The sequence below is a fragment of the Mobula hypostoma genome, chromosome 13, assembly GCF_963921235.1.
Source record: "Mobula hypostoma chromosome 13, sMobHyp1.1, whole genome shotgun sequence".
NCBI lineage: Eukaryota > Metazoa > Chordata > Chondrichthyes > Myliobatiformes > Myliobatidae > Mobula > Mobula hypostoma.
Genome location: NC_086109.1, coordinates 51,070,944 through 51,090,973, shown reverse-complemented (window position 1 = coordinate 51,090,973; position 20,030 = coordinate 51,070,944). Strand labels below are relative to the sequence as shown.

At 46.3% G+C, this 20,030-nt stretch overlaps 1 protein-coding gene across 6 annotated transcripts in view; it reads left to right on the top strand.

Moving 5' to 3' along the window:
• dennd2da (DENN/MADD domain containing 2Da) overlaps window positions 1-18,340 on the top strand; it is a 236,331-nt gene extending 217,991 nt beyond the window's left edge. For all 6 annotated transcript variants that reach the window (XM_063065682.1, XM_063065683.1, XM_063065680.1 and 3 more), the window contains one exon: window positions 15,199-18,340. In XM_063065682.1, coding sequence (XP_062921752.1) covers window positions 15,199-15,248 — 50 coding nt within the window. In that variant the 3' untranslated portion in view covers window positions 15,249-18,340. The remainder of the gene's footprint in view (window positions 1-15,198) is intronic.
• Window positions 18,341-20,030: the final 1,690 nt, after the last annotated feature.

Below are 20,030 nucleotides of genomic sequence, written 5' to 3'. Positions count from 1 at the left end.
TTTAGTAATCCTGTGGCCCAGGAAGTCGATGGTGTCGAGTCCGAACTGGCATTTGGCTGGATTGATTGTAAGGCCGAATTCGCTCAGGCGGGAGTAGAGCTGGCGGAGGTGGGACAGATGCTCCTGCCGACTACTGCTGGCTATGAGGATGTCGTCCAAATAGATGAATGCAAAGTCCAGGTCGCGTCCCACCACATCCGTTAGCCGCTGGAAAGTCTGTGCGGCATTCTTTAGACCAAACGGCATTCGGAGGAATTCGAAAAGTCCGAACGGGGTGATAAGTGCTGTTTTGGGGATGTCATCCGGATGTACAGGGATTTGATGGTATCCCCAGACGAGGTCTACCTTGGAAAAGATCCTTGTGCCGTGTAGGTTTGCTGAGAAGTTTTGAATGTGCGGCACAGGGTAGCGGTCTGGCATTGTAGCCTCGTTCAGTCTGCGGTAGTCACCGCATGGTCTCCAGTCCCCCGTTGCCTTGGGCACCATGTGAAGGGGGGAGGCCCATGGGCTGTCGGACCATCATATGATCCCTAATTCCTCCATCTTCTTGAACTCCTCCTTCGCCAGTCGGAGCTTGTCCGGGGGAAGCCTTCGAGCACGGGCGTGGAGGGGTGGTCCCTGGGTCGGGATGTGGTGCTGTACTCCGTGTCTGGGCATGGCTGCCGTGAACTGCGGTGTCAGTACTGATGGGAAATCCGCCAGGACCCTGGTGAATTCATCGTCGGACAGCGTGATGGAGTCCAGGTGTGGGGCTGGCAACTTTGCTTCATCCAGGGAGAACGTTTGAAAAGTCTTGGCGTGGACTAATCGCTTCCCTTGCAGGTCGACCAGCAGGCTGTGGGCTCGTAGAAAATCTGCCCCCAGCAGTGGTTGGGCCATGGTGGCCAGTGTGAAGTCCCAGGTGAACCGGCTGGAGCTGAAGTGTAGCCGCACCGTGCGGGTGCCGTAGGTTCGTATCGTGCTGCCATTAGCGGCCCTCAGGGTGGGTCCCGATTCTCTGTTGCGGGTGTCATAACTCGTTGGAGGTAAGACGCTGATCTCCGCTCCGGTGTCGACCAAAATGCGGCGTCCCGACTGCTTGCCCCAGACGTACAGGAGGCTGTCCTGATGGCCAGCCGCCATAGCCATCAGTGGCGGCTGGCCCTGGCGTTTCCCGGGAATTTGCAGGGTGGTCTGCAGCGGCGGACCTCCGTGCCCCACCGCTGGTGGTAGAAACACCATTGTTCGTTGGGCTCCTCACTCCTGTCGCCAGGTTTTGTAGGCTCTGCTGTCAGGCCTGGTCTGGTCTGTCGTTGGGCACGCGGCTTGGTGATCTGTGCGACGGATGCCCCTCTCTCTTTCCTGGCATTCCACAGCACATCTGCTTGGGCCGCCACCTCCCGGGGGTTGCTGAAATCTGCGTCGGACAACAGCAGGCATATGTCCTCGGGCAGTTGCTCTAGGAACGCCTGCTCAAACATGAGGCAGGGTTTGTGTCCTTCAGCCAGGGCCAGCATCTCATTCATTAATGCTGATGGCGGCCTGTCTCCCAAACCATCCAGGTGCATTAAGCGGCGTGCTCGTTCGCGCCGTGAGAGTCCGAAAGTCCTTATGAGCAGGGCTTTGAATGCTGTGTATTTGCCGTCCTCCGGGGGCGACTGTATGAACTCCTCAACTTGTGCAGCAGTCTCCTGGTCGAGTGAGCTCAGCACGTAGTAGTAGCGAGTGGACTCCGAGGTTATCTGCCGAATGTGGAATTGTGCTTCTGCTTGTTCGAACCATAATTGGGGTCGCAGCGTCCAGAAGCTTGGCAGTTTTAACGAAACTGCGTGAACAGATGCAGCGTCGGTCATCTCTGGTCCAAATATCGTTTGGGCCGTCGGGGTCACCAATTGTAGCGATGTGCTACACACAGCACTAGGATAACCACACGGAGTCGGTGAGTTAGAGTTGCGATGAAAAGAGATTTATTCAAACTTCGCGGCCCGCTTTAAAAGCCTTCCCGTTCCCGCCCTCCCTGGGCGGGATTGCTGTGGGGAATGCATATTCCCAGACCCTTTCTGCGTGCGGGATTTTCCCCCTGCTGGTGAAGATGGCCTGGCGCCCTTTTTGGGGCCGGCCCTCTGCCTGCGCGTGCTGTTGTGAGCCGGTTCGTGTGTGCCAGAAAGTGGGTCGCCACATAGTCATTTAGTTGTCTGTGTGTCAGCTGCGAGCGCAGCTTGGATGAAGAACGCCTGCTCACAGAGATATGTTGTCCCGAACATGCAAAGGATCTTTGAGGCACATCTTGGGGTACATTGGTCCCAGGTATTGATAGAATGAGTCCAGACCCACAGTCTCAAATTTATATTTCAAAGCAGAATTACACTGAATTTCAATTAGTTCCATTTGGAGTTCCTCCGGCACATCTGATGCTACGTTGTCGGCAAACGGCGAGCAAAATAGTGAGAATTCCTTCTTGAGCTGAGTGAAGACTTGGAAACAATTCTGAAACTTGCTTTTCAACCGTGATATTTTGTCCTTGTACCTGTCCATGTTGTCATTATTCCCATGACTGCAAAGAGGGGAAATGAGCTGGGTTGCTCCGGGATAGTTGCATCTCCCACAGGCCTAATTTAATTTGAAAGGCACAAATGCTGTCGTAGTATTCCGTAACAAGTTTGTTGCGGCCTTGAATGTTAACATTAAGCACACTTAAGTACTCTGTTATATCCACCAAAAAAGCAAGATCATGAAGCCAGTCTGGGTCATCCAACTCTGCCACTGGCTTCCCTTTCTCATTCATGAATAGTCCAATTTCTGCACATAATTGAAAAAAACGTTTGAGCACAACCCCTCTGCTCAACCAGCGGACTTCAGTGTGGTAGGGTAGGCCGTGTCCAATATTACTTTTGGACAAAGGAGTGTCAAATTGACGATGGTTGAGTCCATTGGCTCTAATAAAATTAACCGTTTTGATTACTACATCCATGACATTGTCCATTTTCAGGCTCCTGCTGCATAGCGCCTCTTGGTGTATAATACAATGAAAATTCCAGAATTCCTGCTCCAGATTCTCTGCCTGAACTTTCTCTCTGAGTTTCGTAACAACACCTGCCTTTTCCCAACCATGGACGGTGCGCCATCTGTTGCCACACTGATAGCGTGACTCCAGTCAGTCCCCAGTCTGTCCAAGGCCTCAACGAGGCTGGAGAAAACATCGTTCACCCTTGTGGTGTTTGTCATGGGCACCATCTCCACAAACTCCTCGGTGACGGTCAAAGATGCATCAACACCACGAATAAATATTCCCAATTGAGCTACATCAGTCACGTCGGTGCTCTCATCAATTGCAATACAGAAGGCAATAAATGATTTCACTTTGTCTTCTAGTTGACTGTTCAAATCTCCTTCTCGGTCCCCGATCTTCTCTGCCACAGTATTTCTTGACAAGCTGATAGTACCAAAAGCCTGTCTCTTCTCAGGGCACACCAGCTCAGCCACCGTCAGCATGCATGCTTTGATGAATTCCCCCTCTGAGAATGGCTTCGACGCAGCAGCTATTTTGCTGGCAATAATGTAGCTGGCCTTGACAGCTCCATCATGAGTCTCTCGACTTTTGGTGAACACTGATTGCTGCTTTTTCAGAGCTGCTTCAAACTCGTTTACCTTTTGTGTTCTGAGTCGTCCTGCGTACTTGTCATATTTTTCTCTGTGTGACGTCTCATAGTGTCGTTTGATATTGTACTCTTTTGCCACAGCCACTTGTTGCGAGCATATCAGACACACAGGTTTGCCGTTGACCTCACAGAAGGAAAAAACGATCTTTCCAATTATCATTGAATATCCGACCTTCGATGTCAACTTTTCTTTTCTTGGAAAGCATTTTGAACCACAGGTGCTACAGGTGTTTCCTTACCTGAGTACTCTGTGTGTTTATACTGTGTCTGACGACGTAAATAGGGCCCTAGTGGTCTTCAGTGCAGGGTGGTAGGTGCTTATGCACAGCGGGAGGTTAACTGCCGCCTATTCTTTTCTAAGTACACACAAGGACGGCACAGACAGCAGTGGGAGAGAGAGTGGTGAGAGAAAGTGGCTGCCGTACAGATACATAACAAATAGTTGTGAATATACTTTTTTTTACCCCAAATCATCCCGCGGGCCAGATTAGACCCCTTTGCGGGCCGGAAGCAGCCCACGGGCCGGATTAGACCCCTTTGCGGGCCGGATGCAGCCCACAGGCTGGTAGTTTGACACCCCTGTTGTAGGCATTCAACAAATTCTCCCTCTTGCGATCTGACACCAACCTGATTTTCCCAATCCCCTTGTATATTGAAGCCCCCATTACAATTCTGTCATTTCCCTATTACATGCCTTTTCCAGCTCCCTCTGCAATCTCAACCCCACATCTTGGCTATCATTTGGAGGCCTATATATGATCTCTATAATGTTTTTTTTACCCTTGCAATTTCTTAATTCCGCCCACAAAGATTCAACATTCTCTGACCCTATGTTACCTCTTTCAAAGATATGTCATGGTCATACTTTATTAATCCCGGGAGAAATTGGTTTTCATTACAGTTGCTCCATAAATAATAAATAATAATAGAACCATAAATAGTTAAATAGTAATATGTAAATTATGCCAGTAAATTATGAAATAAGTCCAGGACCAGCCTATTGGCTCAGGATGTCTGACCCTCCAAGGGAGGAGTTGTAAAGTTTGATGGCCACAGGCAGGAATGACTTCCTATGACGCTCAGTGCTGCATCTTGGAGGAATGAGTCTCTGGCTGAATGTACTCGTGTGCCCACCCAGTACATTATGTAGTGGATGGGAGACATTGACCAAGATGGCATGCAACTTAGACAGCATCCTCTTTTCAGACACCACCATGAGAGAGTCCAGTTCCATCCCCACAACATCACTGGCCTTATGAATGAGTTTGTTGATTCTGTTGGTGTCTGCCACCCTCAGCCTGATGCCCCAGCACACAACAGCAAACATGATAGCATTGGCCACCACAGACTCGTAGAACATCCTCAGCATCATTCGGCAGATGTTAAAGGACCTCAGTCTCCTCAGGAAATAGAGACAGCTCTGACCCTTCTTGTAGACAGCCTCAGTGTTCTTTGACCAGTCCAGTTTATTGTCAATGGTCTTATGGTCTTATAGTCTTAATTCCATCCCTTACCAACAGAGCCACACTACCACATAAGCCTTCCTGCCTGTCCTTTCGATACAAAGTATAGCCTTTGATGTTAAGCTCCCAACTATGGCCTTTTTTCAGCCATGACTCAGTGATGCCCACAGTCATACCGGCCACAGTCATACAATCTCTAATTGTGCCAGGAGTTCGTCGATCTTGTTCTGAATACTACACACATTTAAATACAGCACCTTCAGAACTGCATTCTTCGCTTCTTTGAATTTTGCCTCTATGGTAAAATTTAACTCTTTGCTCTGTCTGCATTTGTACCCAATCATTGGCTTGTCCTTCCTTACATTCATGTTACACCCATCGTTGTCTTGTAAACCTGTTGGCTCATCCTCAGCTCCATCACCCTGATCACCATCCCCCTGCCATATAGTAAAGATATCAGAAAGATCAAAAGAGTTCAGAGAAAATTTACAAGGATTTTGCCAGGACTTGAGGACCTGAGTTATAGGGAAAGGTTGAGAGGATTAGAACTTTGTTTCCCTGGATTGTAGGAAAATGAGGGAAGATTTGATTGAGATATACAAAATTCTGAGGCATATAGATTAGGGTAAATGCAAGCAGGCTCTTTTCACTGAGGTTGGGTGAGACTAGAACCAGAGTTCATAGGTTAAGAGTGAAAGGTGAAATATTTAAGGGGAAAATGAAGGGAAATTTCTTCATTCAGAGGCTAGTGATAGTGTGGAAGGAGCTGTCAGCCGAAGTCATGAATGTGGGTTTGAGTTCAACGTTTAAGTGAAGTTCGGATAAGTACAGAAATGGGAGGGTATACAGGGTTCTAGGTGCCTGCTTTTGGAACTGGGCAAATTAATCAGTCTGGAGAGCCTGCTCTCTGTCTCTGTGGATGACCTTGGGAACCAAACATGGCCACGGGATACCCGCCATCCCTGAACCCATCTGTCTCTTTGGCTCTGCACTCTTCCTCTCCATTTCCCACCTCAGTACTGAGAAAATTTACAAGGATGTTGCCAGGACTTGAGGACCTGACTTATAGGGAAAGAACTTAAGGCACAGGAGCTATTTGGCTCATCGAGTCTGCCCATCATTCCATCATGGCCGATTTATTATCCCTCTCAACCCCATTCTTCTGCTTTCTTGCTGTAATCTTTGATGCCCTTTCTATTCAAGAACCTACCAACCTCCAGTTTGAATATACTCAATGACTTGGCCTCCACAGTTTCACTACTATGTAGCTCCTCATCTCTGTTCTAAATGGACGTCATTCTATCCTGAGGCTGTGCCCTCTAGTCCTTGACTCACCCACTATAGGAAAACCCTCTCCACATCCACTCTATTTCAGCCTGTCAATGTTCGATTGCTTTCAGAGAAATCCACCCCCCCCCGCCATTCTTCTAAGTGAGTACAGGCCTAGAACTCCTCATACATTCACCTTTCATCCCCAGAATCAATCTCATGAACATTCTCTGGACCCTGTCCAATGCCAGCACATCTTTTCTTAGATACGAGGTGCAAAGCTGCTCACAATGCAGTCTGACCATTGCCCTATAAAGCCTCAGCATGACATCTTTGCTCTTATAAGACCATAGATATAGGAGCAGGATTAGGCCATCCAGCCCGTCAAGTCTGCTCCACCATTCCATCATGGCTCATCCGTCTCAACCCCATACACCTGCCATCTCGCCATAACCTTTGATGCCCTGACCAAGCAGGAAACTATCAATTTTCGATTTCAGTAAACTTTCTCCCGGCTACACTGGATCCTTGCCAGTTCGCTTATCACTCAAATCGATCCACTGATGATGCAATAGCCTCTACCCTCCACTCTTTCCTGTCCCACATGTAAAAGCGGGTCTCATATGCCAGACTGAGGTTTATAGACTTCAGTTCGACATTCAACACCATCATACCCCAGAAACTGGTAGGGACAGTCCTCACTGGGTCTCAACACCTCCCTCTGAAATTGGATACTGGACTTCTTAACAGTAAGGCCACAGTCAGTCCGTGCAGGCAGCAATGTCTCTTGACTCATTACGTTGAGCACTCGCACTCCCCAGGGCTGTGTGCTCATCTCACTGCTGACGCATTCCTGTGTCGCAGGATTCGGATCAAAAGTTTGCGGATGACACAAGTGGTTGGCCTTATCAAGAACGATGGTGAAACAGAGTACAGAGAGGAAGTGGAGTGGCTGGTGGATTGTTGCGAGGAGAACAACTGCCACGTTCTCCCACGTTCAGGAGACAAAGGAACATGGTGGACTTCAGGAAGGTGCAGACAAACCATCCCCCTCTGCAAATACATGGCCCCTCAGTAGAAAGAGATAAGTGCACCAAGTTCCTGGAAGTTCAGCGCACATATGACCTCACCTGATCCCTTAATATCAATGCCATGAACAAGAAGGCACATCAGCGCCTCCACTTCCTCAGAAGATTAAGGCAAGCAAGGCTCCCCCTACCCCCATCTTAATTGTGTTTTACAGGAGCACCATTGAGAGTGTCCTGACAAGTTGCATCTCCATCTGATATGGGAGCAGTGAGTGTCAGACCAGAAGTCCCTACCTTATAAAGGACCGAGAACAGCTGCGAGTGTTATAGGAGTCTCCCTACCATCCATCAGGAACCTTTATTAGGAGCACTGCGTACGCAGGACCTTTAGTATCATTAAGGATCCCATCCAGCATCCCCTTTGACTTTCTACCATCAGGCAGGAGACTTCGATGCATAAAAACAAGAACAGTCAGGATGGGAAACAGTTTTATACCCCAAGCCATTAGGCTTCTGAACTCTCTGCCATATCGTATCTGAAGTGTCACTGATTAATCTGAACCGCACCTTCCAATATTTAAAATTAATGCACTTCAGTTTGTTATTTATGTGTGATTCACCTGTAGATTTTATCCTTCTGAAGTTATCATGTGTTATTGTATGTCTATTACTGTGCTTTCAGAGAAACGCTGTTACTTTTCGATATATTATATGGTTATATACATTATATACATGTATGTCATTAAATGACAATAAACCACTTCACTTAACTTGACAGGAGATACCTAATAAAGTGGCTACTGAGTGTAAATAAAAGCTATAAATGTAAATTGAAGGCATTGGGTGAGCCCATAGATAGTAATTAGTAAATAGGCTGTTATTAGTTTAAATAATATACCAATGGCTAGATATTGCAGTGTGCAATACTAGAAAAACCTCTGTAAACAAATTGAGATTAACATTATTTGAATTAGCATTGGAACATAACACCATTAGACATAGGAGCATAATTAGATCATTAGCCAATCGTGCCTGCTCCAACATCATGGCCGATTTATTATCCTTCTCAACCCCATTCTCTCTTCTCCCTGTAACCTTTGACACCCTGACTAATCAAGAGTCTGCTCTTTAAATATGCCCAATGACTTGACCTCCACAGCCATCCGTGGCAATGAATTCCATGGATTAACCGCCCTCTGGCTAAAGAAATTCCTCCTCATCTCTATTCTAAAAGGACGTCCTTGTATTCTGAGGCTGTGCCCTCTGGTCCTAGACTCCCCCACTATAGGAAACAAATTCTCCACGTCCACTCAATCTTGACCCTCAATAGGTTTCAATGAGATTCCTCCCTCATTCTTATAAACTCGAGTGAGTACAGACCCAGATCCTCATCCCTTTCATTCCTGGGATCATTCTCATGAATCTCCTCTGGATCCTCTCCTATGCAAACACATCCTTTCTTAAGATAGATAAAACATCCTTCGTAGATAAAACCGCTCACAATACTCCAAAAGCCTCTAGAAGACATTGGTTAATACCACTCTTAATCTTTCATGTACTGAGTAACATCTGGAGATGGAGAAACTGGCAGATGTAACCAATGTCAATCATATTGGATTAGATTATGAGGACACTCAGTCCTCGTTTATTGTCATTTAGAAATGCATGCATTAAAAATGATACAATGTTCCTCCAGAATGATATCACAGAAACTGACAAAACCACATAATTATAACGTATTTAAAAGTAAACATTTTTATTTATTTAGAGATTATTGGGAGCACTTAAGATTATTATAGCTGGGGGTGATAATGGAAATGAGCTCCCACTACCTGTTAAATGCTCCCAATGGTGTGCACCTCAAACAGCTTCTGTCCAGCTCCTGGCCTTTACATGTGGCTTAGCTAATAAGCCCGGCTGAACCATTTCTACTGACAGGAGAAGGGGCAAAGGTGCCGCCTTAAAACCAGTTGCTTCGGGCAGGTGGGGCTCATCAGCAGAGATTGGCAGCTCATCTAGGACAAGAAATCTGATCTCAAATCTCCGCCGTCTTGTGGCTATACCCGCACGTGGGGAAGGCTTTGGGAGTAAACCAATAACCAACATCAGACTCATCAGTAGAAAATACATTTTCACGTACCAATATCTCAGTTAATCTCCTTTTCCACTCCTCGGACATTCCGGCAAATTCTGGGGTTCCTGTCACTCTAGCTACTTCTCCTGGATGTAACATGACAGGTTTAGACTGGGTGTACCACACAGTTCCTCGTTTCTGCTCCATCATCCTGCTTAGGAGGAGCTAGCACCTTCTCAAAAGCAGCTCTGAACAGGCTGAATTGGCAAGGTGTTCAAAAAGTTCTCTCCATTTCTCTCCTTCATGCTCCCAGGAGCCTTCTCACTACAGCAGTATTTGTTCCCACATGAACAGAAGCTCCACCCTCTGGAACTGGCTCTAGAGAGACTAACACTGGTGTGTCAATAGTCTCAGTTTCTCCAGCATCTGCTTCCAAAAACTTCAGTTTCAATAACAAGTAACCATCGTACGGGTACTCATCAGTACTAAGCCCCCCGATTCTCAAGGGTGTCGTCAATGGTAAACGTGTCAATACCAGTTGTAAAAGTATCTGTAAAGCAAAGTAACTTGAGAACCTGTGTCAAGTACGGCTCTAGCATAAATACCTTAAATCCTTATGGATACAGCAGAGCTTGGGCCCACTAAACCTTCAGGAATAGTGTTCTGTACTTTCATATTTCCCTTGTTAGGAACGTATCCTCTCGGAAATGTCAGCCCCTTCCTTTACTGAGTCCCTCCATAGTTTTACCTCCTTTCTTTGTTTGATTAACCCTCTGCCAACCCGACGTCAGCGTGTAGCATCATTTACACAGTAATAGCCAGATTACAAACCCAGCAGCCGAGTGCCCTCATTACCATCTCGGGTGACTTCAACCATGGCTAGAACACTGCCCAACTTCACGCAGTATGTGAGCTGTACAACCAGAGGGGAGAGGACTCTGAATTTGATGTACGCTAACTTTAAGGATGCATACAGCTCCCCTCCCCTCCCCTCCCCCCATTGGGAATGTCTGATCACAACCTGGTGCATCTAAAACCCTGCTACATGCCTCTGGTGAAGAGTAAACCTGCAACCTCGAGGACAGTGAGGAAATGGTCGGAGGAGACTTATGAGGCGCTCCAGGGTTGTTTTGAGGTGACAGACTGGCAGGCACTTTATGAGCCACATGGAGAGGATATTGATGGGCTCACAGAGTGCATCACTGATTACATCAGCTTCTGTGTGGACTGCAATGTTCCGACAAGAACTGTCCTTTGTTATTCAAATAACAAGCCATGGGTAACAAAGGACATTAAGGACATCCTGAATGCTAAAAAGAGGGCGTTTAGAGATGGAAATAGGGAGGAGCTGAGGACAATACAGAGGGACCTGAAAGCCAGGATCAGGGAGGCTAAAGACAGGTATAGGAGGAAGCTTGAGTGGAAACTCCAGCAGAACAACATGAGAGAGGTCTGGAGGGGGATAAGGACTATCACTGGGTTCCGGCAAACTAGCAACAGAGGAGCTGAAGGCAATGTGGACAGGGCCAACGAACTTAACCTGTTCTTTAACAGATTTGACATGTTGTCGGCCCCCACCAACACATATTCCACTCTCCCCTCCTACCCCTCCTCACAGTCCCCCACCCTGCTCTCATGGCTATACCCCTTCCCCACATGAAACCACCACGGTGAGCTTCACAGCTGAACAGGTGAGAAGACAGCTGAAACGTCTCAACCCAAGCAAGGCTGCAGGACCGGATGGTGTCAGTACCAGGGAGCTCAAAGCCTGTGCCCCTCAGCTATGTGGAGTACTTCGCCATGTCTTCAACCTGAGCCTGAGTCTCCGAAGGGTTCCTGTGCTGTGGAAGACGTCCTGCCTTGTCCCTGTGCCGAAGACGCCGCGCCCCAGCGGCCTCAATGACTACAGACCGGTGGCACTGACCTCCCACATCATGAAAACCCTGGAGAGACTTGTTCTGGAGCTGCTCCGACCTATGGTTAGGCCACACTTTGATCCCCTCCAGTTCGCCTACCAGCCCCGACTAGGAGTTGAGGATGCCATCGTCTACCTGCTGAACCGTGTCTACGCCCACCTGGACAAGCCAGTGAGCACTGTGAGGGTGATGTTTTTTGACTTCTCCAGTGCGTTCAACACCATCCGCCCTGCTCTGCTGGGGGAGAAGCTGACAACAATGCAGGTGGATGCTCCCCTGGTGTCATGGATTCTTGATTACCTGACTGGCAGACCACAGTACCTGTCCTTGCAACACTGTGTGTCCGACAGAGTGATCAGCAGCACTGGGGCTCCACAGGGGACTGTCTTGTCTTCCTTTCTCGTCACCACTTACACCTCGGACTTCAACTACTGCACAGAGTCTTGTCATCTTCAGAAGTTTTCTGATGACTCTGCCATAGTTGGATGCATCAGCAAGGGAGGTGAGGCTGAGTACAGGGCTACGGTAGGAAACTTTGTCACATGGTGTGAGCAGAATTATCTGCAGCTTAATGTGAAAAAGACTAAGGAGCTGGTGGTAGACCTGAGGAGACCTAAGGTACCGGTGACCCCTGTTTCCATCCAGGGGGTCAGTGTGGACATGGTAGAGGATTACAAATACCTGGGGATATGAATTGACAATAAACTGGACTGGTCAAAGAACACTGAGGCTGTCTACAAGAAGGGTCAGAGCCGTCTCTATTTCCTGAGGAGACTAAGGTCCTTTAACGGCTGCCGGACGATACTGAGGATGTTCTATGAGTCTGTGGTGGCCAGTGCTATCATGTTTGCTGTTGTGTGCTGGGGCAGCAGGCTGAGGGTAGAACTCTCACACAACAGAATCAACAGACTCATTCGTAGGGCCAGTGATGTTGTGTGGATGGAACTGGACTCTCTGACAGTGGTGTCTGAAAAGAGGATGCTGTCCAAGTTGCATGCCATCTTGGACAATGTCTCCCATCCACTACATAATGTACTGTTTGGGCACAGGAGTACATTCAGCCAGAGACTCATTCCACCGAGATGCAACACAGAGCGTCATAGGAAGTCATTCCTGCCTGTGGCCATCAAACTTTACAGCTCCTCCCTTAGAGGGTCAGACACCCTGAGCCAATAGGCTGCTCCTGGACTTATTTCCTGGCATAATTTTCATATTACTATTTAACTATTTATCGTTTTATTACTATTTATTATTTATGGTGCAACTGTAACGAAAACCAGTTTCCCCCGGGATCAATAAAGTATGACTATGACTATGACTATGACTAACCACTGATTTACTTTCTGAAGATTTTCCTGTCCTTCATGCTCCTGCTTGAAATGCCCATCTTCTTCACGGTTGTGTCAGAAAATACCGGTCACTTTCTGGGTCAAGGGAACCCACTCAGTAGCAGCCCGTACGTCTGTACGTCTGGCTTCCTATCGGCCTTGTCATACTGGTTGGCGACACCAGTCAATATCATTTGAGATACCTCAGCCCTCAGATCTTCCACAACATTCTACAAAATCCCTGCTTGTGTGGCATGAGCAGTCGCTTTAGCAACGGGCTACTACCGAGGGCTGTGCCCTGCTGATGGCAGCCTCACATTTTCCTCCTCTCTAACTTCTCTGAATACCTAGAACAATCACATCATATGACTGCATGCCCTTCACAACTTGCTGCATCCTCAAGCAATTTCTCTCAGATAGTTGAATGCCCCCCGCTGTGTGGCACAAACAATGCAGCAGCTTCTCCAACCTGAAAATGTCAGCAGACAACTTCTCTCCTTCCTCCTGAATGTAAGCCTAAACTTCATCCTCACTTCGCAGAAATGAGAGCAACTTTTCTTTAAAGACTCCACCCTCAGCTACAGTAAACTTGTCTCCCAATTCTTCACCCTCAGCTACACTACCCTCTTCTCTAAAAATATGGATGGCCCATGGCCCCACTTCACCAGGCAGATCCATCCCATCGTGTCTGGACTAACACAAGATCCTTAACAGCCAATTGATCAAAATGCCATTCAACAAGGGTAACTTTCCTAATACTTTAACGGTAATTAAAGCACCAATCAACACTCTGGGCTATGGATATCTACCCCACTCAGAACACAAGCATTTATTGTGGGTAAAGGTTAACTGGTCGTTGGTATGACTTGATGCAAATGACACATTTCACTGTATGTTTCAATGTACATCTGACAAACAAATCTCAACTTCATCTTTTATCTTTACTCCCTGGAGCCTGGGAGAATGAGGGGAGATTTGATAGTAGTGTACAAAATTATGGTGGGTAAATACAGACAGGCTACTGAGGTTATGTCAAACTAGAACTAGGGGTCAGGGGTGTAGGGTAGAAAGTAAGGTGGAACTGCTTGATTTAGGATGGTGAGAGTGTGGAGCGAGCTGCAAGAGGAGGTGGTGGATGCGGGTTCAATTACGACATCTTAGAGCAGTTTGAATAAGTACATGGATGGAAGGACCATGGTTCAGGTGCAGGCAGAAAACCAGGCTAACATGGGCTGAAGGGCCTGTTCCTGTCCTGCAGTGCTCTATATACAGTATTGTGTTGTATCTGCTTCTACCACTTACCCTGGGCATGTGTTCCAGGTACCCCCCACTCTGTGTGTGTGGGTGAAAAAGTGTGAGAGTATGAAGGAGGATGAGAGGTGGCTTGATAGAGGTGTATCTGTAATGGGACATAGACAGAGTGGTCAGCCAGAGATGTTTTCCTAGGGCAGAAAAGGTGAATACAAATTTTAAGGTGACTGGGGGAAAATATAGTGGAAAGATTTTTATACAGAGAGTGGTCGGAGCATGGAACATCCTGCCAGGGGTGATGATAGAGGCAGAAACATTAGGGACATTGAAGGAACTCTTAGATAGGCACATGGATAAAAGAAAAATGGAAGGGTTAGAGTAGGTTAAAGGGTTGGCACAACATTGTGGGCCAAAGGGCCTGTACTGTGCTGTAATGTTCTATGTTTTCATATATCCTTGTTCAAAGGAAATTTAGTATCAAAGTACATACATGTCACCATATACAACCCTGAGATTAATTTTTATTCTATTTAACTTCCCCCTCTCACCTTGAAGCTATGCCTTCTAGAATATGACATTTCACCCCTTCAGTAAAGAATGTTCTCCCCTGTCTCTGCCTCTCATAATTTTATACTGTTCTGTCAGGTAAACCCAGAAACAAACTGTGCTAGAAATAATCAGTGGGTCAGGCAACGTCTGGGGAAATGCATCACCAATGCCCACACCAGCCTACCTGGCGCCAAGGATACAGAAGGTGCCGTAACATCATGAAGGATTCCTGCCCCACTCCCACTCATCAGAGAGGAGGCTATGTACCATCTATTTGAGGACCACCAGACTCATAAACAGTTACTTTCCTTAAGTAATAAGACTGATAAACACCTCCAGCAACTAACTCCAACACTACTTGATTTTTACAATCAGTCACCTTATGGATAGCCTGGCGTCTCTTTAGGGATGTAAAATCAATTTATGTATTTAAGCTATTTTTATGTACGACATTTATATTTATTGTGTATATTTTTATTGTTTTGTGTTTTAACTTGTGTATTTTGTACTGCATCTTTTGTGTATTTTTGCTGCGTCGGATCCGGAGTAACAATTATTTCATTCGCCTTACAGGAAACAAATCAAACAATCTTGAATCTTCAGTCCTTTAAGCTACAGAACTGTAGAGTGATATGAGGAATGTTTGTCTTCAGTCTCTCATTTTCTCTCGCTCTCTCCACAGGGTTTTTTGAGCAGAAAATAAAGGAATATAACGAGAACAAAAAAAAGTGAAATAGATCAGCTTTCAGACAGAGCAAATGACCTCTGGGGACCATCTGATGTTAGTCTCTGACCTCTGCCTGTGGCTGAAAGATGGGCTCCCGCAACACCAAAAGAATAATGTCTTGCTGTTCATACAAAGAGGCAGAGCCTCACTCAGTGACTTGTAAATGCTACTGCTTGTATTTAACTGGGAATATTTTCAGGAAGAACTGTGTGGAAAAGAGGATGCGACCGGGGAAAAACTTTAAACATCATGGTTGTTCACTGAACTTCTTGTGGAGCTGGTCTGTGCAAACACTGTATCAATGCCAGATTGTCCCTGCTTGTTGCTGGCAACAGTCCTGTCACCTCTGGGCTTGGTGTTCTGGAGTGGGTACCAACACTTGGGCAACCCACTACCTGTTAAGTCACCACACTGCCTGGTGTCTGATTGGGAGTGGAGCAGTGTATACTTGATATCTTGGTTTTTGTAGCGTTATGCAGCTTCAGCTCATACTAACCAGGCTGACCCATCTACACTAATCGCTCATTCTTGCTCCCCTCTCACCCTTTTTCTTCTCCTCACCTGCCAATCACCTCCCCCTAATTCCATCCTCCATTCCTGTCTCCCATGGTCCACCTGTCAGATTCCTTCTTCTTCCTCCCTTTACCTCTTCCACCTATCACCTTCCAGCTTCTGACTTCATCCACCCTCCCTCACCCTCCCACCTTCCCCATCACCCGGTCTCACATATCACCTGCCAGCTTGTACTCCTTCCTCTCCCCCAACTTCATATTCTGGCTTCTGTCCCCTTCCTTTCCAGTCCTGATGCAGGGTCACTCTGAAAGGTTGACTCTTTATTCCCCTGCATAGATGCTGCCTGACGTGCCAAGTTCCTCCAGCATCATGTGTGGGTTGCTCTGGATTTCCAGCATCTGCAGAATCTCTTGTGTTTTTTGTTTTTAACCTCTGTCATTTCTATGGCCCCTGTAACATCTATCATCACCTGTTTTGCTGCAAGGAAAGACCATAACCATAGCACATAGTAGCAGAATTAGGCAGCTCATTTCATCATGGCTGATTTATTTCCCCCTCAACCCATTCTCCTTCTGGTCCTAGTATCCCCCACTACATGAAACATCTTTTTCACATCCACCCTATCTAGACAGAAAGCACAGCATTAGAAAAGAAGGAACAGAGGTGAGGAGGAATTTCTTTAGCCAGAGGGTAGTGAATCTATGGAATTCATTGCCACGAACAATTGTGGTGGCCAAGTCATTGAGTACATTTAAAGCGCAGGTTGATAGGTTCTTAATTAGTAAGGGTTATGGAAGAAGGTAAGAGATTGGGGTTGAGAGATAACTAATGAGCCATGATGGAATGACGGGGCAGATAATGGGCCAAATGGCCTGATTCTGCTCCTTTGTCTTATGGTCTTTCACCACATCGATAGTAGGTGAAATACGAGGGGTGATTGATAAGTTTGTGGCCTAAGGTAGAAGGAGTCAATTTTAGAAAACCTAGCACATTTATTTTTCAACATAGTCCCCTCCTACATTTACACACTTAGTCCAGCGGTCGTGGAGCATACGGATCTCTTCTTTGTAGAAGTCCAGAAAGTGGTCTACAGCAGGGGTGATTCATAAGTTCATGGCCTAAGGTAGAAGGAGATGAGTTACTAACTTCAAACTTTCTCAAAAAGTTGAACTGCACATGCATGTAACGAGATCTGTATAACTCATCTCTTCGTACTTGTGGGAGAGTTGCCACTTTTTTGTCAGAATGGTGATATGTCCTGGGGTGGGTAAGGGGTGCCGTATCAGTCCAAATCTCTCCTGAGTCACCTTCTGCAAGTGAGAATTGGAAGGCCAAAATCAGAATCAGAATCAGGTTTAATATCACTGGCATGTGGTGAAATTTGTTGTTCTACAGCAGCAGTACATGACAATTAGATGATAAATGTTAATAGGTACAGTATATATCTTGTGGCAACCTTGCCATTTCTTTAGCATTTCTGTCTATTTCTCACGAGCCCGAGTTGCGAGCTCGGTGCTCAACCCAGCACAGATGGAACGCGTGCAAGGAGCTGGCTGGACTCGAGCCCGGGACCACTCGCCTTTTAAGTCCGATGCAGATGCCACTACACCATCGGTCGAATAAATTAAATAAGTAGGACCTTTTTGAGGCATCGCTTTTTAAAAGTGTCCTGGTGGAAGTGGCTGAGTTTACAACTTTCTGCAGCTTTCTCTGATCCCCACCATAACAGACAGTGATACAACCATGCTCTCCACGGTACGTCTGTAGAAACTTGTGAGTGCCTTTGGTGACATACCAATCCTTTTGACACTCGTAATGAAATGTAGCTAGCTGCAACACAGAGCCAGAAGCCTGGCCTAGGATAATGGTGACCCTGGGGCTTTGCACCTGTTGAGGCCTTTCGGTGACAGATCATCAATTCCGACAGTGCTGAAATTTTTCTATATATACACCGTGTGGCAACTTTATTGAATACCTCCTTACCAGTTCCCTCTGAGTGTATGTTCGTGGTCTTCTGCTGCTGCAGCCCATCGATTTTATGGTTTAACGTTGTGTGTTCAGAATTGCTTTTCTGCACGCCGCTGTTGTAACATGTGGTTACTTGAGTTACTGTCACATTCCTGTCAATTTGAACCAATCTGGCCATTCTCCTCTGAACTCTCTCATCAGCAAAGTGTTTTCTCCCACAAAACTGCCAGAAAATCCCAAGAGATCAGATTTTGAGATACTCAAACCACCCCATCTGCCACCGGGAATCATTCCATGGTCAAAGTCACTCAGATGACATTTCTTCCCTATTCTGATGTTTGGTTTGAACAACTGAACCCATTGTCCATATCCACATGCTTTTGTAAATTAAGTTGCTGCCGTATGATTGGCTGATTAAGAGTTTTGCATTAACGAGCAGGTGTAGTGCTGTATCTAATGAAGTGGCCACTCGGTGTATATAGAGAAAGACTATTGTACAATGTACATTGACTTGTTCTTCAGATTTTAATGTGAAATTTCTATTAATTCATATTACACTGTTTGTACATAATTTGTGAAGAAATTTTCAGATGGAGATTTAAAATAAAGGCCCAATTCAAACACCATGGTGTATTTCTATAAGTGAAAACAAAACCGATGAAGTCTCTTCCTATCCAGGTTCTGTATCTGTCTGGAGCAGCCTCATCTTTTAGATTTCCAGCCATGCTGTACTCAGTGTGAGTCGTGTTTGAGCTAAACACTGTCTTAAGGGTTTAAACAAAAATTAGATTTATTAACACTGATATTTGCCAGGAAATGGCTAGCATGAGGACACAGCTTTAAGGTGCTTGGAAGTAGGTACAGAGGAGATGTCGGGGTAAGCTTTTTGCCCAGAGAGTGGTGAGTGCATGGAATGGGCTACCGGCAATGGTGGTGGAGGTGGATACGATAAGGTCTTTTAAGAGACTCCTGGATAGGTATATGGAGCTCAGAAAAATAGAGGGCTATGGGTAGCCCTAGGTAATTTCTCAGGTAAGGACATGTTCAGCACAGCTTTGTGGGCCAAAGGGCCTGTATTGTGCTGGAGGTTTTCTATGTTTCTATGAAATTTGTGGTTATGCAGCAGCAGTGCAAGACAGAAAAATCATTAGAGTAACAGTCAAAATGCTAGAGAAACTCAGCAGGTCAGGCAGCATCTATGAAGAGGAATAAACAGTCAACATTTCAGACTGAAGCCCTTCATCAGGACTGGAGAGGAAAGGAGAAGAAGCCAGATTAGAAGGTGGGGGGGGTTGAGGGGGCAGGAATACAAGCTAGCAGGTGGTGGGTGAGACCAGGTGAAGGGGAATGTGGCTGGGTGTTTCAAAGTTCAAAGTAAATTTCTTTACTATACCACATACAACCATGAGATTCATCTCCTTGCAAGCAAGGCTAGGCCCTCCTTGCAAAGACCAATACAGTTTGGCACCAGCGGCATTGCGGGAGTTGCCAGTCAGCGTTGAAATCAATATAGGAATGCCTTAAGGACTCCAACTCTGAGGTTTTCCTTGGGATTTACTCCCAAAACATTTAATAAGCAGTGGGCGCTTATCCACCGAACCCCCTCCTCTGGCTATGGCAGTTAGCCACAAAGCAAAGCAGCACAACAGAATCCATGAAAATGCAAATATCATTGTCACACCTCACTATCAGGTGTGGGTAAGAGTGCCTGGCGAGGGTCACCAGTTGTTAAAACAATGGTGAGCTGCAGCAACACATTAGTGCAGGGGGTTTTATTTCGTGCCAGGTGAAAAAAAAGCAAAAGCTGCTCAAAAGTTGTGAAGAAAAAAGTATTTACAAATAGACAAATGAAAACAAACACGTCTGTACAAAACACAAATGTACAGAGGCTTTCTCCACCACACACTTTGTCTCTCACTTTCCAATATAACTTCACCACCATGGAACCCAGCCTCCCCACCTCTCTAGCAAAGCCAGACTGAGAGTTTAATTCTGCCTCCTTCTGGCCTAGAAACTCTATTGTTGGTTGGTGGGGGAGGGGTGCAGGGGAGTTATGTAACCAGACCATAATAATTATTTCAGATGCAGAATTGGAGCATTTTAAACAGGGGTTCTAACATGCTACAGTTTTATTCCACAACCAGTGACATGAGTTACAGGGCAATAGAGGCATGGTGCAGTTCAAACAGAAAGGACTGAAAGTGTTGTATTTGAATGCAAGCAACATAAGGAATAAAATGGACGATCTTGAAACTGAGTTACAGATTGGCAAATATGACGTTGTGGCCATCTCTGAAACTTGGCTA